The following is a 17,150-nucleotide window of genomic DNA, read 5'->3' on the forward strand; positions in this document are numbered from 1 at the left end:
GGATCAGAGATCAATTTGTATTAGACAGAAGTCAGAAACATGCCTAGTCTTATGATCTGTCCTATTAGTCTCTGTGCTTTTAATGTACTTTACATGCACTGAATTTCATCTTGTGAGTCAAAAGAATTGACTGAAAGACTAAGCTGGATCTCACCCATAATCAGCACATCTGTTTCGGCAGTATTTTGTTTTTTTTAATTTTGTTGAAAATATTCTAGTTCAGAAAAATACCAGAAAATGATACAAATTACAGGTACACAAAGTGCAGAATTTCCAATACAGCTTTAAAAAATGTACATGAACAGTGACAAAAATAGTTATTTTTAGGAATTAATCAGGTTTACAGCTCAAATGAAATAAAGCTCTTCAATGTATATAAAGTTTCTATGCCTAAACTGCACTTGGAAACATATCATTGAAAAAACTATACATTTCCCTACTTCTTCTTATTCAGGTTTTTACAGGTTCCTTAATAAGTCCTAACAATCATGCAGAAAGACAATACAACAGAGTAACTAATGGAAGTGTTCTACTCAGTCAAGCACTGGAGGAGGAAGGAGAATTGTCAAATACAATCTGCAAGTTTTGCTCTTTCTTCAAATTGCTTGTCCACCACAAGTGACAAGGCTTGAAGGAAAGCTGTCGTTGTGACGTTAGGTGACTAGAATAAAAAAAAAAAGTAAAACCAGTGTCAAGGTAAGTGTATCCACCACATAAGAGAGGGAGGGACTGGCCCCATGGCATCAGCATTTTACAAGCAGAAGGTGAATTGCTAAATTCCATCAAAACTGGGGGAAAGCCCATGGGCAATAAATACATTAGAGCAAGTTCCAAAAGGCATATACAGAAGCCTGAAATGGGTCAACAAAGAGTAGGTGCTGTTGGCACCAAATACCTGGGTCAGAGGAAGCCAGCAAGCGACCACACCTCACCCCTGCAGTAACAAGAACAAGGAGCAGGGCCTTACCTGAATGTAAAGTGCATGTGCCAGAAAAGGAAGTTTCCTTAAAACACGGCCGCTAAGTCCTTCACTTTTCCTGTATTAATGCAGAAGCAGGAGAGGCATCAGGCTCACGTTCACATACACAAGCACATAAGGAAGTGCTAAGTGTGCTACAAATAGCAAAATTAGGATACGAGACTGGTAATTTCTACAACATCTCTTCTTGTTGGTAGTCAGCAGCTGTGGTGTTCAGAAGTGAGTCTCCCTTAGACCTAGTTCTCACAAAGAGCGGGTGAGGTAAGTAAGACTGTATTTGTTCAGACTGCAGGTGGGAACTCAGTTTTCCTACAGAAATTTCCCTGTATGCTGATATTTAGATGTTGGGAGTGGGGAGGAGTTCTAAGCCTTGTCCAGAACCAGGATGACTTCTTCCATGCTTTTTGTAGGTACATGCCTTGATATATTTGACATGAAAAGCTGGTTTACTTTTTAAAAAGAAAAAAGTCTTCCTTTTGTTATTCTTGCAATTTACTTTGTGACAAGGAAAGGCATTTTGCAGATAAAGCGCAGCAACTCTTGTTCACTACTGAATGTTTATTAATTATTTTAGAAAGTTATTCAAAGACCACAAAACAATTCTACATTCCCTGAGAAAGAGTGTGATGAAATATCAAGAAAAAGGACAGAACTAGCCTTAGATCACAGAAGCTACTAGACCAGGCTTCCTCAACCTCGGCCCTCCAGATGTTTTGAGACTACAATTCCCATCATCCCTGACCACTGGTCCTGCTAGCTAGGGATCATGGGAGTTGTAGGCCAAAAACATCTGGAGGGCCAAGGTTAAGGAAGCCTGTCCTAGACCATAAAATGCAGTGGCCCACATACCTATGTTGATCACGGATGGAAGAAGATGACCAGTTAATTTCCCTTTGGAAAGGCTTCCCCCTTCTGGGTCACCTGGACGCAATTCATACTTGCCATAAGCACTTGCATTTTCAGTGCTGCACTAAGTTATAATAGTTTTCCTCTAGCAAAAAGCTCATTAAAAATCAGGGAATTTTATTACCCTATTAGAAGCAACATTATTTGCTTAATTTACCCCCCACCAAAAGTACTAAATCTGCATAGATGCATCAAGAAACAGCAGAGGAGAATTTCTCACGGCCTGTATTCTGAAAACACAAGCATTTGATTTCATGGGAGAGTAAGTGAAGAACCACAACCTTCACTTTACATGTGAGGGTAAAATTAAAAGACAGATTAAATGAAACCAGGAATCCTACCTTGAAATTTCTCTCAATATGAGACTCAGTTTCGACACATCACTGTCTAAATAACCGATCACCTCCAGCTCACGGAGTGTCAGCAGCTGCTGTCGAGGATATATTATCTGGCACTTGGGAGGAAAAAGATCTTATCTGTAAGAATATGTATAAATCTCACAAGTGCATTACTACTCAAAACATAACAAAGGTTGGGGGGAACACACAGCATCACTCCCAACTGTCAAACTCCCTCCCAAGGGAGGTGAGACTGGCCTCACCTGGGTTCACCTTCAGGTGGGAAGTAAAAACAATGTCTATTCCACACAGCTCTTAATGATTTGCAGATTGTGGAGGTTATTCCACTCTTCAGAGTTTTGTTTACACACACACACACACACACACACACACACACACACACACAGTTCTTTTCTCAATCTGGTTTGTTTGAATGTTTTGTATACCACCCTTGGGGGCCCTGGTTACAACCCAAAAACAAATTATATTTTTTATTTTAAAAACTCCCCACATGCTGTCTACTAGTAGCTCACCAATATCTAGTGCAGGTAAGTAACATAATGAGCATTCAGAGGTAAATGACGGAACAACGCTAATCAAACATCTGTAAGCAGAAAAGCAACAACAGGAACAAACATACCCAAGGTATGCAAACACCAAGGTATGGAGAAACAGATTTTTTTAAACAAAACCCCAAAGGTTTTTAAAACCCTGAAAAGCGGGAGAAACGAACTGCTCATGCTTCCCTCCCTCTGCTGTGAAACAGATGCTCTGGGCTCCTGTGGGGTGGAGAGAAGAGAAGGAATGTGTTCCATTTCCTTTAAGGGTCAGGTTGCTCATTCAAAGGGAACAATGATTTCCCTATTCCAGGACTGAGAAAAAGGGAGAGAGTTGAGGTGCCCCATGGATTTTCCTCTTGGCTCTGCTGAGCTTCAGCAGCTGCCCAGTCCTTTTCTCCTCCTTTCCTCAGAAGGTGGCAGGTGACCACAAGATAGCCCTCCCTTTATAGCTGGATGGGAGGTGGAGAAAGCCTGGGCACCCAAGCGGACAGCTCAGCAAACCCCACCTTCTCTCACAGCCAGGGGGAAGAGGAGCCAGCCTGGCCACACTGTCACCTGCTAGAGGAGGCAGGCATCACCAACACCCCCCTCTGCACTGACTTGGGGCTGCCTCCTGCTTAAGCAAAGAGGGCTTTGAAGTCTCTGTTGGGATGCGTCCAGGGAGACGGGGGCATTTGGCAGGCCCCCAGCTGGCTCCAGCCACCGGCCAGCAGCCGGGCGAACTACGGTTCTCAGAACAGCATCTATCAGCGACTCGAGCCTCAAAAGCCTTCAGAGACTGAGAACGCTCTAATCACCAGAGTGAATAACTTTTCACAACGGAAGTGGCGGACAGAGGCATATGTAAGTATAAGTAAAGGTAAAGGGACCCCTGACCATTAGGTCCAGTTGTGGCCGACTCTGGGGTTGCGGCACTCATCTTGCTTTATTGGCTGAGGGAGCCGGCATACAGCTTCCGGGTCATGTGGCCAGCATGACTAAGCCGCTTCTGGCAAACCAGAGCAGCGCACAGAAATGCAATTTACCTTCCTGCCAGTGTGGTACCTATTTATCTACTTGCAATTCGAAGTGCTTTTGAACTGCTAGGTGGGCAGGAGCAGGGACCGAGCAACGGGAGCTCACCCCGTTGCGGGGATTCGAACTGCCGACCTTCTGATCGGTAAGTCCTATGCTCTGTGGTTTAACCCACAGCGCCACCCGTGTCCCATATGTAAGCATATTTACAGGCATTTATTCAGCATCAGGAACAAAGGAAAAACATGTCTGCTTCCCTTCGTGTCCAAGCAAACAACAGCATAGCAAAAGCAATATACAATGGAAGTTCCCAGCAGACTGTGCTGGAAGTAAACAGACGTGTGACATACAACAATCCACACATCTGTTCTAAAGGTGGACTGGAACTATATCCTAACAGTCTCACACATACACAGCGTTCTACTGTGAGGGCCCACGCTGTAAAATATTGTTGGGATTCTAGGATGCCAGTCGTGCCTCTAAGGATTTGATACAATGTGGATGATAAGAGCTTCTGAGAGTTTACCTTCATTAGTTCCTCCAAGCAAGAAAGATATATTTTGAACACTGCTTCAGCAGAAGGTGGGCCAATGTATTGCTTGATATCTGCTCTGTCCACAAAGGCCATATCAATTTTCTCCGTGATATTTGAAGTTGTCAAGATAACTACATTAGGATACCTTTAAGAAACACACAAAGATGTTGTAACACTCATTTCATAGGTTCAACACTTGAAAGTTTCCACTGTCAGTTACATTTGCATTGATAGCCTCCTGGGTACATGGCTGGTGACTGCACCTGAAGGATTTAATCTGCAATTTTTGCCATGCCACTCTGTGACTACAATAACTAAGAACGTACTTTGAATCTAAAAGGTGAAAGTTGAGATTTAGGGGATTCCAAAGGGCACTGGGACTGCACATCAGCGTTGTAGGGATACCTACTGCCTCAACAACTAAAGGGACCCACTCAGAACTGGACAAATGAATCTGGACGCTTTCCAATGAAACCTGGATGGGGCAATTATCCTGTAAGAATGGCAAATATCATCTGATCATATTTTATGCCAGATGGGAGGATATAAACATTGCCTTATTAGGACCTACTAATCAGATCTTGTAAAGTAGCTCCTTTGCTTTTGTGCCTTTCAGTTGTTCCTAGGCAATTTATTCCCTTCCAGAAAAAGTTATAAATGTAGCTTGTTACCTTTTGATCTGATCGATTTGTGTCAAGACTGCATTTACAACCCGGATGGCATCAGAAGGTTCTGTCCCTGCCCGAAAAGCACTACGTGCTGCTGTGAGACTTTCCACCTTAAACAAACAAACAAAAGTATCTCTCTCTCAGATTTTTAGGAACAGTAATCACAGTAGCACATGTATTTAATGTGTGTACAGCTACTCTGTCCTACATTCAGGAGCCATCCATGCAAAACAACTCAATCAGTCACATTTAGGACTTTCCTAAACTACAGCGACTCTCAAACACCATTATCATAAATGTAAAAAGGGACTAAAAATAAGTTACGTTAAAATATGATAATCTTCTTGCCAATCAAAATGGCCCCTTCTGTCATTTTATCTCCCACCATGACCCAGAAATGTAATGCAGCCAATGTTTTAACATTTAAAATGATGCTGTGGTCATACCTCATCGATCAGTACAAATACAAGGGCATCTTTGTCATCAATTAATTCTTGAATCTTCTGGAACATTTTGGTAACCAGTTTGCCACTCTGAGGGGGGGAAAAAAGGGTGTGTATAAAATAATGCATTCCTTTCTGCTCTCCCAGTCTTGCCATTTGGCACTTTCCCAATCACCTCTGGTGACCAAACATGGGCAACAGCTACACCGGCAGCAGAAACAGAACTGTTCTTGACCTGTGGGCTCGACCTCCCTTGGTGGGGATGATGGAGAACCTGAAAAGGGGTGTTAACATTCTAGCAGGGCGCAGGGCCATGTGGCAGGTGGGGCCTTCCTCCTCCAAGAAGCCTAGGCGGCAGAGGATACTCATGGAATTTGCAGGTGAGACTGTACACACAGTGTTCCCCATCTGGCTTAGAATGAACAAACATTTTTTTGCTAACAGGGAGCATCAAGCAGAGTTGCTGATTTGTTCCCATTGTAGTTCCTTCTCTGAGGTTTTAGGAAAAGGTAAGACAGGTGTCCTGCTTTGTTCCTCTTCTAGCACCACAATCCACTGTGTTCAGTTGGACTTATTCCCAGGTGAGCAAGTACAGAATTGCAGTCTTAGACAATATGCTAAATCAGGGATCAGCCATAAAACCTCTCTCTCACCAGATATTAGGTGGTGAAGGCTGTTAACTTTTTCTTCCGGGAAAAGAACATAGCACCAAAGGAAGCTGGAAGGCAAACACTCTTTCCCACTTCCTTTTTCAGCTCTATGTGCTTTTCAGGATTCAGAGTAGTTCTATTGGATCCAGGCTTTACGCAGATCCCTTGTATTTACGGAAATACCTTTGATTACAAGGCAGACAGTCCCCCTGACTAGCACTACTGAACTTGTAGAACCACAAAATGTTGCAAATTAGAACAACGAACTCATAATACATCTATTAACCACTGCAAGAACAATTATTGTCAGGACATGGAAATCGTTACAGTTGTTACTCATGGACCAGCAATTTGCCAAACAGTGTTACTGGAAAAAGTGTCGCAAAAATTAAAGAAGCAAGAGGTCAAAAGAAACGTGAGAATTTTTATGTAGCCCAATGTGTCTTTATTGATTACACAAATAATGAGGTATCTGGTAGAACAGAACCCAAGGCTTACAGCACAGTTGGCGTGCATGAAGTACACATTTTATTTTCTTCCTTCTTCTCTTCCTCACCCCCTTCCTAAAAATTCCTATAAATACTTATTGTTACTGATACAAAATACATTTTACTCATGGTCACCAATCTAAGCAATGCACAATCATTGCATATCTGTTATAACTAATAATTTTGCTTTATATACTTTGACACAACTTTGTCAATATATTTAGAAATGTGCTAGTTTTTAAAAAATGTTGTGTGTGCATGTTTTCTGTCTCTCAGAGAGGCCTGATCCAAGCGAGGGAAGGGGAAGAGCAGCGACTAGAGGGAGTAGTATCCATGGCACTTTCTCAGAAATCCAAATGTGGCCTAAACGGTTGTCAGTTGCTGCCATAGATCATGTACATGTTGCAGAGATATTCTGGTGGTGCAAGAAGCAGAAGGCTGGAGAAAGGACGGGGTTCCTGTGCTAAAAGGAGGGTTAGCCATTCACTCCACATTAAGCCTCTGCAATTTTTCTTACTGTGCGTTGTCGCATGAGGTAGCTCCCTTTTTGTACAATCTCCACAATCCACTTCATTTTGTCTAAAGGGCTGTACTGGAGAACATTATTTTCTCTGCATCAGGTTCATGGATACAGTATTTACTTTTACACCAAAAAGTAAAAAGAACCGTGTGCTAAAACACAGCATAAGAACCCTAGCTACTGGACAAATTCGACAGCATCTTTAAACCACTGCATAGGCAAGAAACATTCTCCAAATCACAAAACCGCTAAGAATGTTGCATAAATACTTACCTCAGAAAACCACTTGGAGAAGAGGCTATGGCTGTTTATCTCTATCAGCTGTCCATAGCGATATCTAAAATTTAAGTGAAAAATCACCTCAGTAAAAGCAGGAGAATCATTAATGCTGCTGGTGCTCATATAGCTCAAAGGGAAAAATCCAGGAGTGCAGTCATAACCCTGCAGAAAGTGAAATTAAGTCGAGGGCAAGAGCTGCAGCTTGATGCTCCACTTGCAAACGGTCCCTGGGTCAGTCCTCAGTGGCATCTGCAGGCAGAGCGGGGAGTCTGCAATGCTGGGGAGTCACTGTCAACAATGCTGAGTGAGGCGAACAAATGCTCTGACGGCATAGGACAACTTCTTATGTTTCCAACTTATCCATAAGGGCATTTCCCCAAGGATCCTGGTGAAATCTCAGTCCACACAGCATGATCCAGGCCGTTAACTTTCCCATTAAAGCTGCAAGCACCTAAGTATGTGCTAAGATCCCCACTGAAAACGTGCTCAACTTGGCATTATAAAAAGTGCTCAACCTATCATTATTTGTTAAATAATTTAGAATTTCAATAGCTAAGTTATTTCAATTACTTTGGGGCATAATATTTTATTTTCTCACTTTCTAATACAAAAGTATAGCATTGCTTTTAATTTCTTCCACCCAAGAGTTCATCTTGCCAGTGAGGAGGCACAAAACAGAAGGAAGATGTCCGAGGAACAATCTGCTGGAAAATTCTCTCCTGCAAGTCACAGGAAAATGGAAAGGAGCTGCATAGCACAGGAATAGTCTACTTTTGAAAAGCAGATCTCTTAGACTAGGTACTATTTTAATTTTTAAGATACCAAACAGTTATCTGAATTACCTATGAGAAAGTCTAATAGTCAGCTTCTGGGCCAGTGCTTTACATAGTGAAGTTTTACCAGTTCCTGGAGGACCTGCAATTAAAGTACGGAAAACTTAAGTATTGAACACATACCTAATTTTGTAAGTTGCTTTGAGTTACTTTCCCCCCCCCCCCCCCGCAAAAGCAGGGGCTAACAAGTTTAATCATCATCTCCAACTAAAGTGAGGTTTTGGCCTTTGCATGCTTCACATGTTTGATGAAACTGAAGCAATTTACTTCTGTCTAGTATTATAAGACTCATTTCGTACATTAAAATATACACTAACTTGTGGTTTGGTTCAACAACCACAAACCATGGTTAAAGTAAACCATGGCTATGTGTCACATACAAATGAGGCCAAGACATGTGAAGTACTTTCAACACTTTAAGGGTGCTATATAAAGGCTATAAGTACTTCAGTCCAGTATAAAACAGCAAAATTTAAACTTTACCATGCAGCAGAACAACTCTATTCCATGATATCAAGTTGCTGTTGACATTTCTGTCAGAGAACAGTAATGTTGTAGTCACATAATCTAATAGCTAATTGAGCAGAGAGAGAGAGAAAAGGGTGGGGGGAGAGAAATAAAATTCCACATTATAACTGAATTAGTCAGTTGTTTTTAAAAAATGAAGCACTCTCTTTTTCTCAATGATGGCAAAAAGGAGGTGTGAACAGTAACTACCACGTTGGAGCATCAGAACCCAGTATTGTATTTTTAGGCAAATAACACAAGACTTCCTGCTGACACAAGATGAGCAGGCAATAAAAACTAACACCTATAGCTGTGAAATTTGTCAGATATCCTGCTACCTCTGTAATTTCCAATATACTTACATAACGCTTGCACAAACATTCATTTCCACTATTTGTTTTGTTTTTTGTTTGCTGTTAATGTCTTGTGTCTTTTCTGGAAGACATTCCTAAAACAGTCTGTTGAAATATTAATGTAATATTGCATCCCTTTCGGAAAACAGAAGACTTTGTTCCTTGGAAGAGTCACAGGCAATTTCTCATTTACCATGATTAACTGTGTAAGGATCTTGAAAGACATTTTCCTGCACACCAGCAAACAAGTTGGACACTTTGAACCAATATACCTAATCAATTAACTTGTGCATAACAAAAATATTGTTCAATTGCTATGTTAATGCAGTGGGATCCATGCCCAGCTATTTAGGAGTCTAAACAGCGGGAAGGCTAGTAAGAAGAGAGAGATTCCATACTCAAGTCTCGTTTTCAAGCCAGTAAAAAGTTGCTAGCCTGCAAAATTTTCTACTAGTCAACTTATGGATAGCACAAAATTTAAAACAAAAGCATAACTTATTAAGTTGCTCAGCATCTCCAGTGCCACCTTGGACATCCTGCTTTTCACACTTCCCATCAATAGTGCAACTTTAAACTGTGATCCTATACCTGCATATATATAGAGAGCATTGCACTGTTAGCTACTCCAGTCCTCAAGATGAAAGATCAACATATGGAGACCAAGGGGCTATTTCCAAGTGGTACAGGAACACTGACTATTACAGCAGAGAAGGAGAGGGGACAGAACAGGACAGGTGAGGATCCTTTTGTAAACTCATTAAATGCAATCTACAGGTGTTTAAAACTAATGGGGACCCTAAAGGAAGCATAAATCCTCAACAAACAGCGAGAATGTTTAGGAATTATGCAAAACTACTTATATTTCTCATTTGCATAAACCTATGTGTACAGAAGCCATGCAAAATCCCAGAGCGATCTGTACATAAATAGCCCCACTACAAGCAGCTTGGAGAAATTTAAAATCCATAGAATCAGAAGGGAAAGAAACAAGGAGAGGAAATGCAACTAAATAACAAAACTGGTCCAGTAACAGAAGCAGTTTTTCCAGGAGCGGGGGGCCACTAGGGGGCGCATCGGAAGATGGCTGACAATAACATCTCTCCGACCCACACGAGGTAATTTGGGGGCTATGATGGGAGTAATTAGCCTCCCTAACCCCCCCAGGATGGGGGGGGACTGCCCTTGCCTGCTGTGCCCTTGCCTGATTCGCACCACTAGCTGCAAGAACTTAAAAAGAAACAATTTGGATGGAGCGAATGCACATATTTCAAAGAAGAAGGGGGAGTAAAGACTGCTGACAGAAGAGATCTCTGATAAAACAAGACAAGAATAAAACATGAGAAGATACGCCAAGACACGGTATGGCAAATGACTGGTGGGGGAGGGGGAAAAAACTTTCCTTTCTTTCCTTATATGATTAAACAAGAATGCCCTCCCCTCACGAGTCAGAAATGTCAGAAATGTCGTTTTAAGGACTTAAGCTGTGGATTTAAGGCTGTGTGGAGATAAACTTTTGAACCAAAGCATGTTTTAAGAAGAGTGTGGAATGTATAAGAGCTTTGGAATGACACAGTTAAAAATGCCGTCGCCATATTGGGAAGTTCTGTCGGAGGTCTTGAGTCTGGGAGGACAAAGAGAGAAATAGAGCTGTTTATATATTGTGGTTTAAACTCCTCAGAGGGGCTTAAGAGCGACAGTTTTGCAAGATTATGATGGAAAGAGCGATGTTATCTATGAAGGAGATGATATATGGAAACCATCTCGATTTGAGGATTGGAAGAACGGAAAATTCACACAGGATTATTATTATTATTGGTGTTTATCGGCTTAAGGAGACTATCAGAAGAGATCATAAAGAAAAAAAAGAAAATATATGAACAAGACGTGAAGTGGAAACAGCAAGATAAGATTGGATAGAATTATGAACTCTGTTTGGACTGATTTGGACATTAACGCAGCAGCAAGAAGATGATCAGAATCCCCCTTCGAATCTTGAAATATGGGTCCCCCCAACAAAATTTAAAATTCGGCTTTGTAATTTGGAATTTATGTGATGTGATTTAATTTGATGTGATTGGCTGGTTAATAATTTTTTTTTTTTAAAGCAGTTTTTCCAGGAGCAGCCCTTAAAGCTGTATTTTCCAATCACATTTTTTGTTTTTTAAATGGGTGGATTATCTGTCACATGCAGGTGTGATAAACTCATTTTCTATGGTGGTAGGGAAATTTCTGTCCTGGTTTGGACGAAATGACAAGCTGCAGTTAACCAAAAATGGCACTGAAAGCTGCAAAACTCCTTGTGGTCACTCCTTGCAGTCCAAACCAAACCAATCTAAACTGCTTCTGAACCACTCTGCCTTAATGGAGGCAGCCTCCATGACAGTGGGAGATTGTTGGCAAAGAGAAAAGAAGGATTATTGAGGGTAATAGTCCTTACAAATTCCCTCCAGGGAATAGGCTTCACTCGCAATTCATCTCGGTACCTGGCTCTCGCTCCGGCATTGGATGCCCAGTGCAAAAGCACTTTGCCTGCTGAAAACCCTCTGACACCTCCATTAAGAAGCAGAGGTTCTCCTATTAATTAGAGCTTAATTGAACTAAAGTACAGGGGCATGCTATAAGAGATGAGATCACAAACTGCACAAACCAACTGCAAGAACTTTAAGGTTTGAACTTGAGATAAGACCTCATTTGGTGCAAAAGGTGTGGGAGTGGAGCCTACGGTTTCTTTATTTAAAGTTTTATTCTCTACATTTATGATTAGGCAACGCTCCTCTGAATGTTAGTTCAGATTATATTTGTACAAGCAAGGATGGAAGAAATTGGATTATAAATATGTAATATAGCATCAAACGGAACTGTATGTGTAAGAAAAGGAAAAATGGAGGGAGCTGTATTTTGCAAAAGGTTTACGATGAAAACTTCAAGCTGACTCTTCCCCATCTTTTATTATTTATGGAGTGAACTGAGTAATGCTAAAAGGACTTGGAATTTAATTTAATTGGAAGTATAATTGCTCATATATCTTCAGTTGGAAGGAAGGATGAAAGGGGTCTGTGAACTGCAAAGGAACGGATAAGGTTCTTTACTGAGTCATCTATAGTTTGACAGACCGCTCTTCTTCGCAGGCTGAGAGGAAAAATGGTGAAAAACATTATCTACTGGGATAGAGTGACTTTTGCAGCTGTTAGAGTTGCAAAACAACGAAGCATGGGATGGAGCGATGGAGACATTTCTGGAACAACAATAGGATATCAGCACTGCCTAAGGCATGACGGATAACAGCAACAATCAGTGGAAAGAAAGATATAACATCTTACAAGGACACGAAGAAACACCACAGAAAGAATAATTGCCACACAGGAAGAACAAGGATATAGTTTGAGTTCCTAACTTGTAGTTTTATAAATCATTTAATGTGTCAACACAAATAGAAATTATGACTATTGCAGTTGTTGTCTAAGGGATTATTATTATGACCAGAATGTAACTGAAATTAATAAGATTTTGGAATGCAGAAATAAAGAAAATCATCAAATCTATCATGCAGGGGGACACTTTATCTAAATTATATAACTGGGTATTTGAACGATTGGTATCAATAATTGTATTATAAATTGGTACTGTTATAATGAGACTATTATTGGACTGTAATTGAAAACTAATAATTTTTTTATAAAAAACAAACTGCTTCTGAACTTGACACAAGCCTGAGTAAGAATGGACAACTCATCTAGTGCAGTGAAAGTTTACAATGAAGAACCGTTTATATCCCAGATAAAAACTTAATACTTTCAACTTACATCTGATTTTATCTCAGCATCATAAATAAGGCTCTCCCATAGACCATGGAATTCAACTGAAACATAGAACAATTATACATCATTTCCAATGTGTGGTTTTGCTAATCAAAATATCATTTTGAAACCCAACAACCCATTTGCTACTTAATGAATTACACCAACTTTGCTGGGAACTTAATAAAATAGTGCTGTATTCTTTGCACTGAACATAATGAACACATACATAGGATCACATAATATTTCTTATTCCAGTTAAGACAACATGATGCATTTCAACCTTGGTGTGGGACCTGTTCCCTTCCAAATGTTGCTGGACTCCAGCTCCCATCAGCCCCAGCCAGCATGACCAATGGGCAGTGATGACAGGAGTTGTGGTCCAGCAACATCCAGAGGGTCAAAGATTCCCCATCTGCAATCTAATCACGAGGTGATTTGGGTCAAGTCATGGAAAGAACTTTCTGAGCCCTCCACTTTGCTTATTGGGCTCTGGGAAGTTTGTGTGAGATCTAGGACTCCTCTCGCTCTTCATTTATTTTCATACATAGCTGCAATCGTAGAATCATAAAGTTGGAAGGGACCACTGGGTTAATCTAGTCCAGGGGTAGGCAACCTAAGGCCCATGGGCCACCAGCAGCCCAAGGGAGTCGTTTAACTGGACCACGAGCTGCCCCCGAACTGAGTCCCTGGCGCAGCATGGCACAGGGACTCATTTCCGCAGTGCTGGAAATTGTGTCTGCGCATGCGCAGATGCCAGAAATCGTGGGTGTGCATACTCACATGCGCCCGCAATCCGGCCCACGGAGGGATCTCCACTGGAGTGAACCAGCCCAGGCGAGGTAAACCTTGCCAACCCCTGATCTAGTCCAACCCCCATAATGCAGGAATCTTTTACCCAACATGGGGCTCAAACCCCCATTACAAGTAAGTGGCAGGACCAATGTACTCTAATTTAGTGTTCTATGCTGTTTTCAATGTCTTGCTTGCTCCCAACACAGTTTTGATCTAAATCTGTCCCTGCCCACATAAACAATCAAACCATCCTTCTACTTCCTCTTGACTAGTACATTCTAATCCTATGCTGTTCCAACCCCATCAGGACAATCTTAAAAACTATAAATAATTTTAAAATACCTGCTGGTAACACCCAGTGATTAGCTGCAACAATATTCTCATCCTCTGCCTCCAGATTTTCAGCACTGGGCCCTTCTTCACCGAGATGAAAAATGTGAATGGAAAGGCTGCACTTACTCAGATTTATTGCCTGTAATGAAGAGGAAAAACCACATGAGAACTCTCTGGCAAGCAACCTGGATACATCTTTTAAGATAACTTTTGTTAAAGCAAGGTAAAGTGTCCAGTTTCTCAAGTGGTGGTAAAAATTGTCTGAGGTGGTTTTCAAAGGAGTCTGGCCTAGTCTAACTAAACTTGCCATGAATTATAGCAAATAAGCCCTCATCTATACATGCAAGAGAATGAGGTTGGTAGCGTGAACTTCACCTCTTCAGACGTAGAAGAAAAATACAATTTTCAATGCTCCCTCTTGTGGGTAGGGGTATGTAGCGAACAATCTTCATATTTTAAAAAAAGTGGCACTTCTGGGAGAAATGCTGTTGTCCACTCATTCTCTGTCATGCCAGTTTTCTATCTGGCATTCTATTTTCACACAAGCATTCAAAACTGAAAACTTACACAATGCATGCATTCTCCAGTAGCAGTTGGAAAAGGGGAGCCAACAATACGGGGGAATTTGGATTGCAGAAAGCATTCATGGTCCAGACAAATGCACTTAACAGCAATTGTAATGGACGTTACTTCCACTTTCATGATCTTATTTAATAGTAACAAGCTGCAGCCTTCCGCCTCCCCCAATAAGTTTTGAATAAGGTAAGCCGTAAGGTAATACCTGTCTTTCCTTCAACTTTAGCTCTGTGTCCACAACTGCAATGGACTGCACATTATTTGTCAGGAAATAATCATCAAACTCAGTCCATTTGTAATCACCAAAGACAACAGGATGCCTTTCTAGTAGTTTTAAGACACCCAGTTTGATATCCTCTTTCTTTGCAGTGCTGGGTAAAAGAGAAAAACATCATAACTTCAGGCATAACCATTACAGCTAGAAAAGACCCGGTGCAAAGAAAAGACCCCACTCAGAGGCTGTGAAAAGTATGCCCAGCAGCGAACCCTCACACTCTTGATTATGGCATCCTACAAAGGGATTGAGCAAGCTGCTCTCAGCTGAAAGGCCTGCAGAAAGAGGAAAAAATAAAACAGAATCTACCTGCCTAAACCTCATGCACTAAGCTTCACTGTAACGGTACAGAGGAAAGGTCCCCTGCCATCAGCCAAATGGGCACAGGTGAAAATATGCTTTTTAGCCACAAGTATACAAAAGTAATAAAAGTTACCAATGTAACTGATTCTCCTCCTGAAAATATGATTTCCTTAATATTTAGAATGCGGGAGATAGCAAAGTTCTGTGGCAGATCATTTACATTGCATGAAGGTCCTGTGTGCAGTTTTTAGTATCTCTGAAAGTTTATCTTGAAGTGTTGGGGGATAGAGGGACCAATGATCTGTATAAGGCAACTCACAGAACTTGCAACAACTTCATAAAGAAATAAGGCTGTTTTTTCTAAACCTTTTATACAGTGTGGATGAGATCTACACATGGTTTTGAGCCCCACCATGTCTAGTCAGCTTCTGGGACTTATTGTTTGTCCCCCCTGTCCCCCCCGCGCTGCAGCACATGACATTCTGCTGCAAGTGAGGATGAAATGGAAATTTTTACACCAACCTGTTTGATTTTTGATGAACTTCTACATGTATCTGCAAGGATTCGCATCCATTGTGAAGATCCAGTTTTAAGTCACCTGCAGCTTTGTCCATTTCATAGAAACCTAACTGAAAAAAATAAATATACATTATACTATGTCTAAGATCTGGGAGATCCTCATTGTCAACTGTAAAAATATTGGTTTATTGTAGTGCTCATTTCCCCCTTCTACCCTAGTGTCAATTCTATCAAATTTATATCATTCACGTCAAAGCAACTGTGATAATAAATATGTAGAAAATGATGGTAGAATTGCAATGTTCAATCTGAGGAGTATGACTGAAAGGTAGAAAATAACTGATCACATAACAGAAATAGAAAAACTATATGGAGCTATCTCCCCCCTTCTGTTTCCTCTTGTAAGTGATTCATGAGATGTAATTTTTGCACGCAAAGGTACAACACCCCCCCCAAAAAATGTGATTGAGGAGTCGTCTAGAAGTAGCAAAGCAACCTGAATACCAATGGCATCGTTATGAAAAATTTAGGCTAGCCGAGTTCAGGCAATACACGTAATGTGACTTTCCCCACAATAATACAGATACTATCATCTATATTACCCAAATATCGCTTGTGTCAAGACAATAACGTTAAGCTTTCTGGGTTCATTTGTTAGACAAGTAATTTGAACTGCTTTGGGGGGGGGGAAATCCTCGCCTTCCTTGATGCTTTTTTTTATATATTCTGTGTTTTCATGTTGTGAGCCGCCCTGTGATCTTTCGGTGAAGGGAGGCATGCAAATTTAGTGATGACAGATAGATAGATAGATAAAACAAAGCTGCTGAATTAGATAAACTGACAGGAAAAATCAGATATCAAAAAGATCACAAGTTCACTCAGGACTGGAGAAAGTTTACGATTTATCTGGAAAATATTTGTGATGAACAGACAACGCTAGTTGGATTTAAAGAGGCTTTGTGAGGAGAAAGGGTATTGTAAGAGGGAAAAGAGCTGTAAAGATTTATAAACTGGCAATACAACTATAAAGGAAATGTGAACTAAATTTAAAATTATGAGGATTGCGGAGGGAGCGGGGGGAAGTCTAAAAGAATTTTGTATTATATTGGATATGAATGTGTTTATATAAATTTGTAAAGGAAAAATCTTTTTTACAAAATTAAAAAAAATAGATAAAACAAAGCAACCACCAGCTCCCGACAACAACGTTATATTATTATTATTATTATTATTATTATTACTGGGCACTTATTATTTATTTCCATTTATATGGTGGGGGGGCTCACCTCGACCGAGAGAGAGAGAGAGAGGCCGGGGCTTCTCTGGGCTTCTCTCGCCCCTTCCTTCCGCCTTCCAGCCTCCAAAGTCGAAATTCCCGCCCTTCTCCTCCCCGGCCGCGTCGCCTCCCAGTCCCGTCACTTCCGGCCCCGCCCCCTTCGCCCTGGGTCGAGAAGCGACGGCTTCCTAGGCGGGCGGGGAA

The 17,150-nt window shown here is 41.1% G+C and overlaps 1 protein-coding gene across 2 annotated transcripts; it reads right to left on the bottom strand.

Moving 5' to 3' along the window:
- Positions 1-263: 263 nt before the first annotated feature.
- Positions 264-17,054, bottom strand: TRIP13 (thyroid hormone receptor interactor 13). Of its 2 annotated transcripts, none has more exons than XM_081837232.1 (14): positions 16,957-17,054; positions 15,674-15,776; positions 14,780-14,945; positions 14,008-14,137; positions 12,877-12,932; positions 8,697-8,787; positions 8,223-8,295; positions 7,375-7,438; positions 5,447-5,533; positions 5,004-5,110; positions 4,324-4,477; positions 2,227-2,339; positions 968-1,037; positions 264-661 (listed from the first exon to the last, which is right to left on the bottom strand). In XM_081837232.1, the coding sequence occupies exons 2-14, from the start codon at positions 15,763-15,765 to the stop codon at positions 566-568; spliced, it is 1,299 nt and encodes a 432-aa protein (XP_081693358.1). In that variant the 5' UTR covers positions 15,766-15,776; positions 16,957-17,054; the 3' UTR covers positions 264-565. The 2 variants fall into 2 exon arrangements, with proteins under 2 accessions (XP_081693358.1, XP_081693357.1); XM_081837231.1 differs by having other exon boundaries at positions 15,674-15,780; positions 16,957-17,037.
- Positions 17,055-17,150: the final 96 nt, after the last annotated feature.

Source organism: Podarcis erhardii (assembly GCF_964252035.2).
Source record: "Podarcis erhardii genome assembly, chromosome: 13".
Classification (NCBI taxonomy): domain Eukaryota; kingdom Metazoa; phylum Chordata; class Lepidosauria; order Squamata; family Lacertidae; genus Podarcis; species Podarcis erhardii.

Excerpts from the sequence above, each read along its gene's own strand:
- TRIP13 (XM_081837232.1), bottom strand. The coding sequence starts at position 15,765 with ATGGACAAAGCTGCAGGTGACTTAAAACTGGATCTTCACAATGGATGC. Across the intron at positions 5,534-7,374 it reads TCTCCAAGTGGTTTTCTGAG|AGTGGCAAACTGGTTACCAA; the intron begins GTAAGTATTTAT and ends TCCCCCCCTCAG. Across the intron at positions 662-967 it reads CACATGCACTTTACATTCAG|TCACCTAACGTCACAACGAC; the intron begins GTAAGGCCCTGC and ends TTTTTATTCTAG.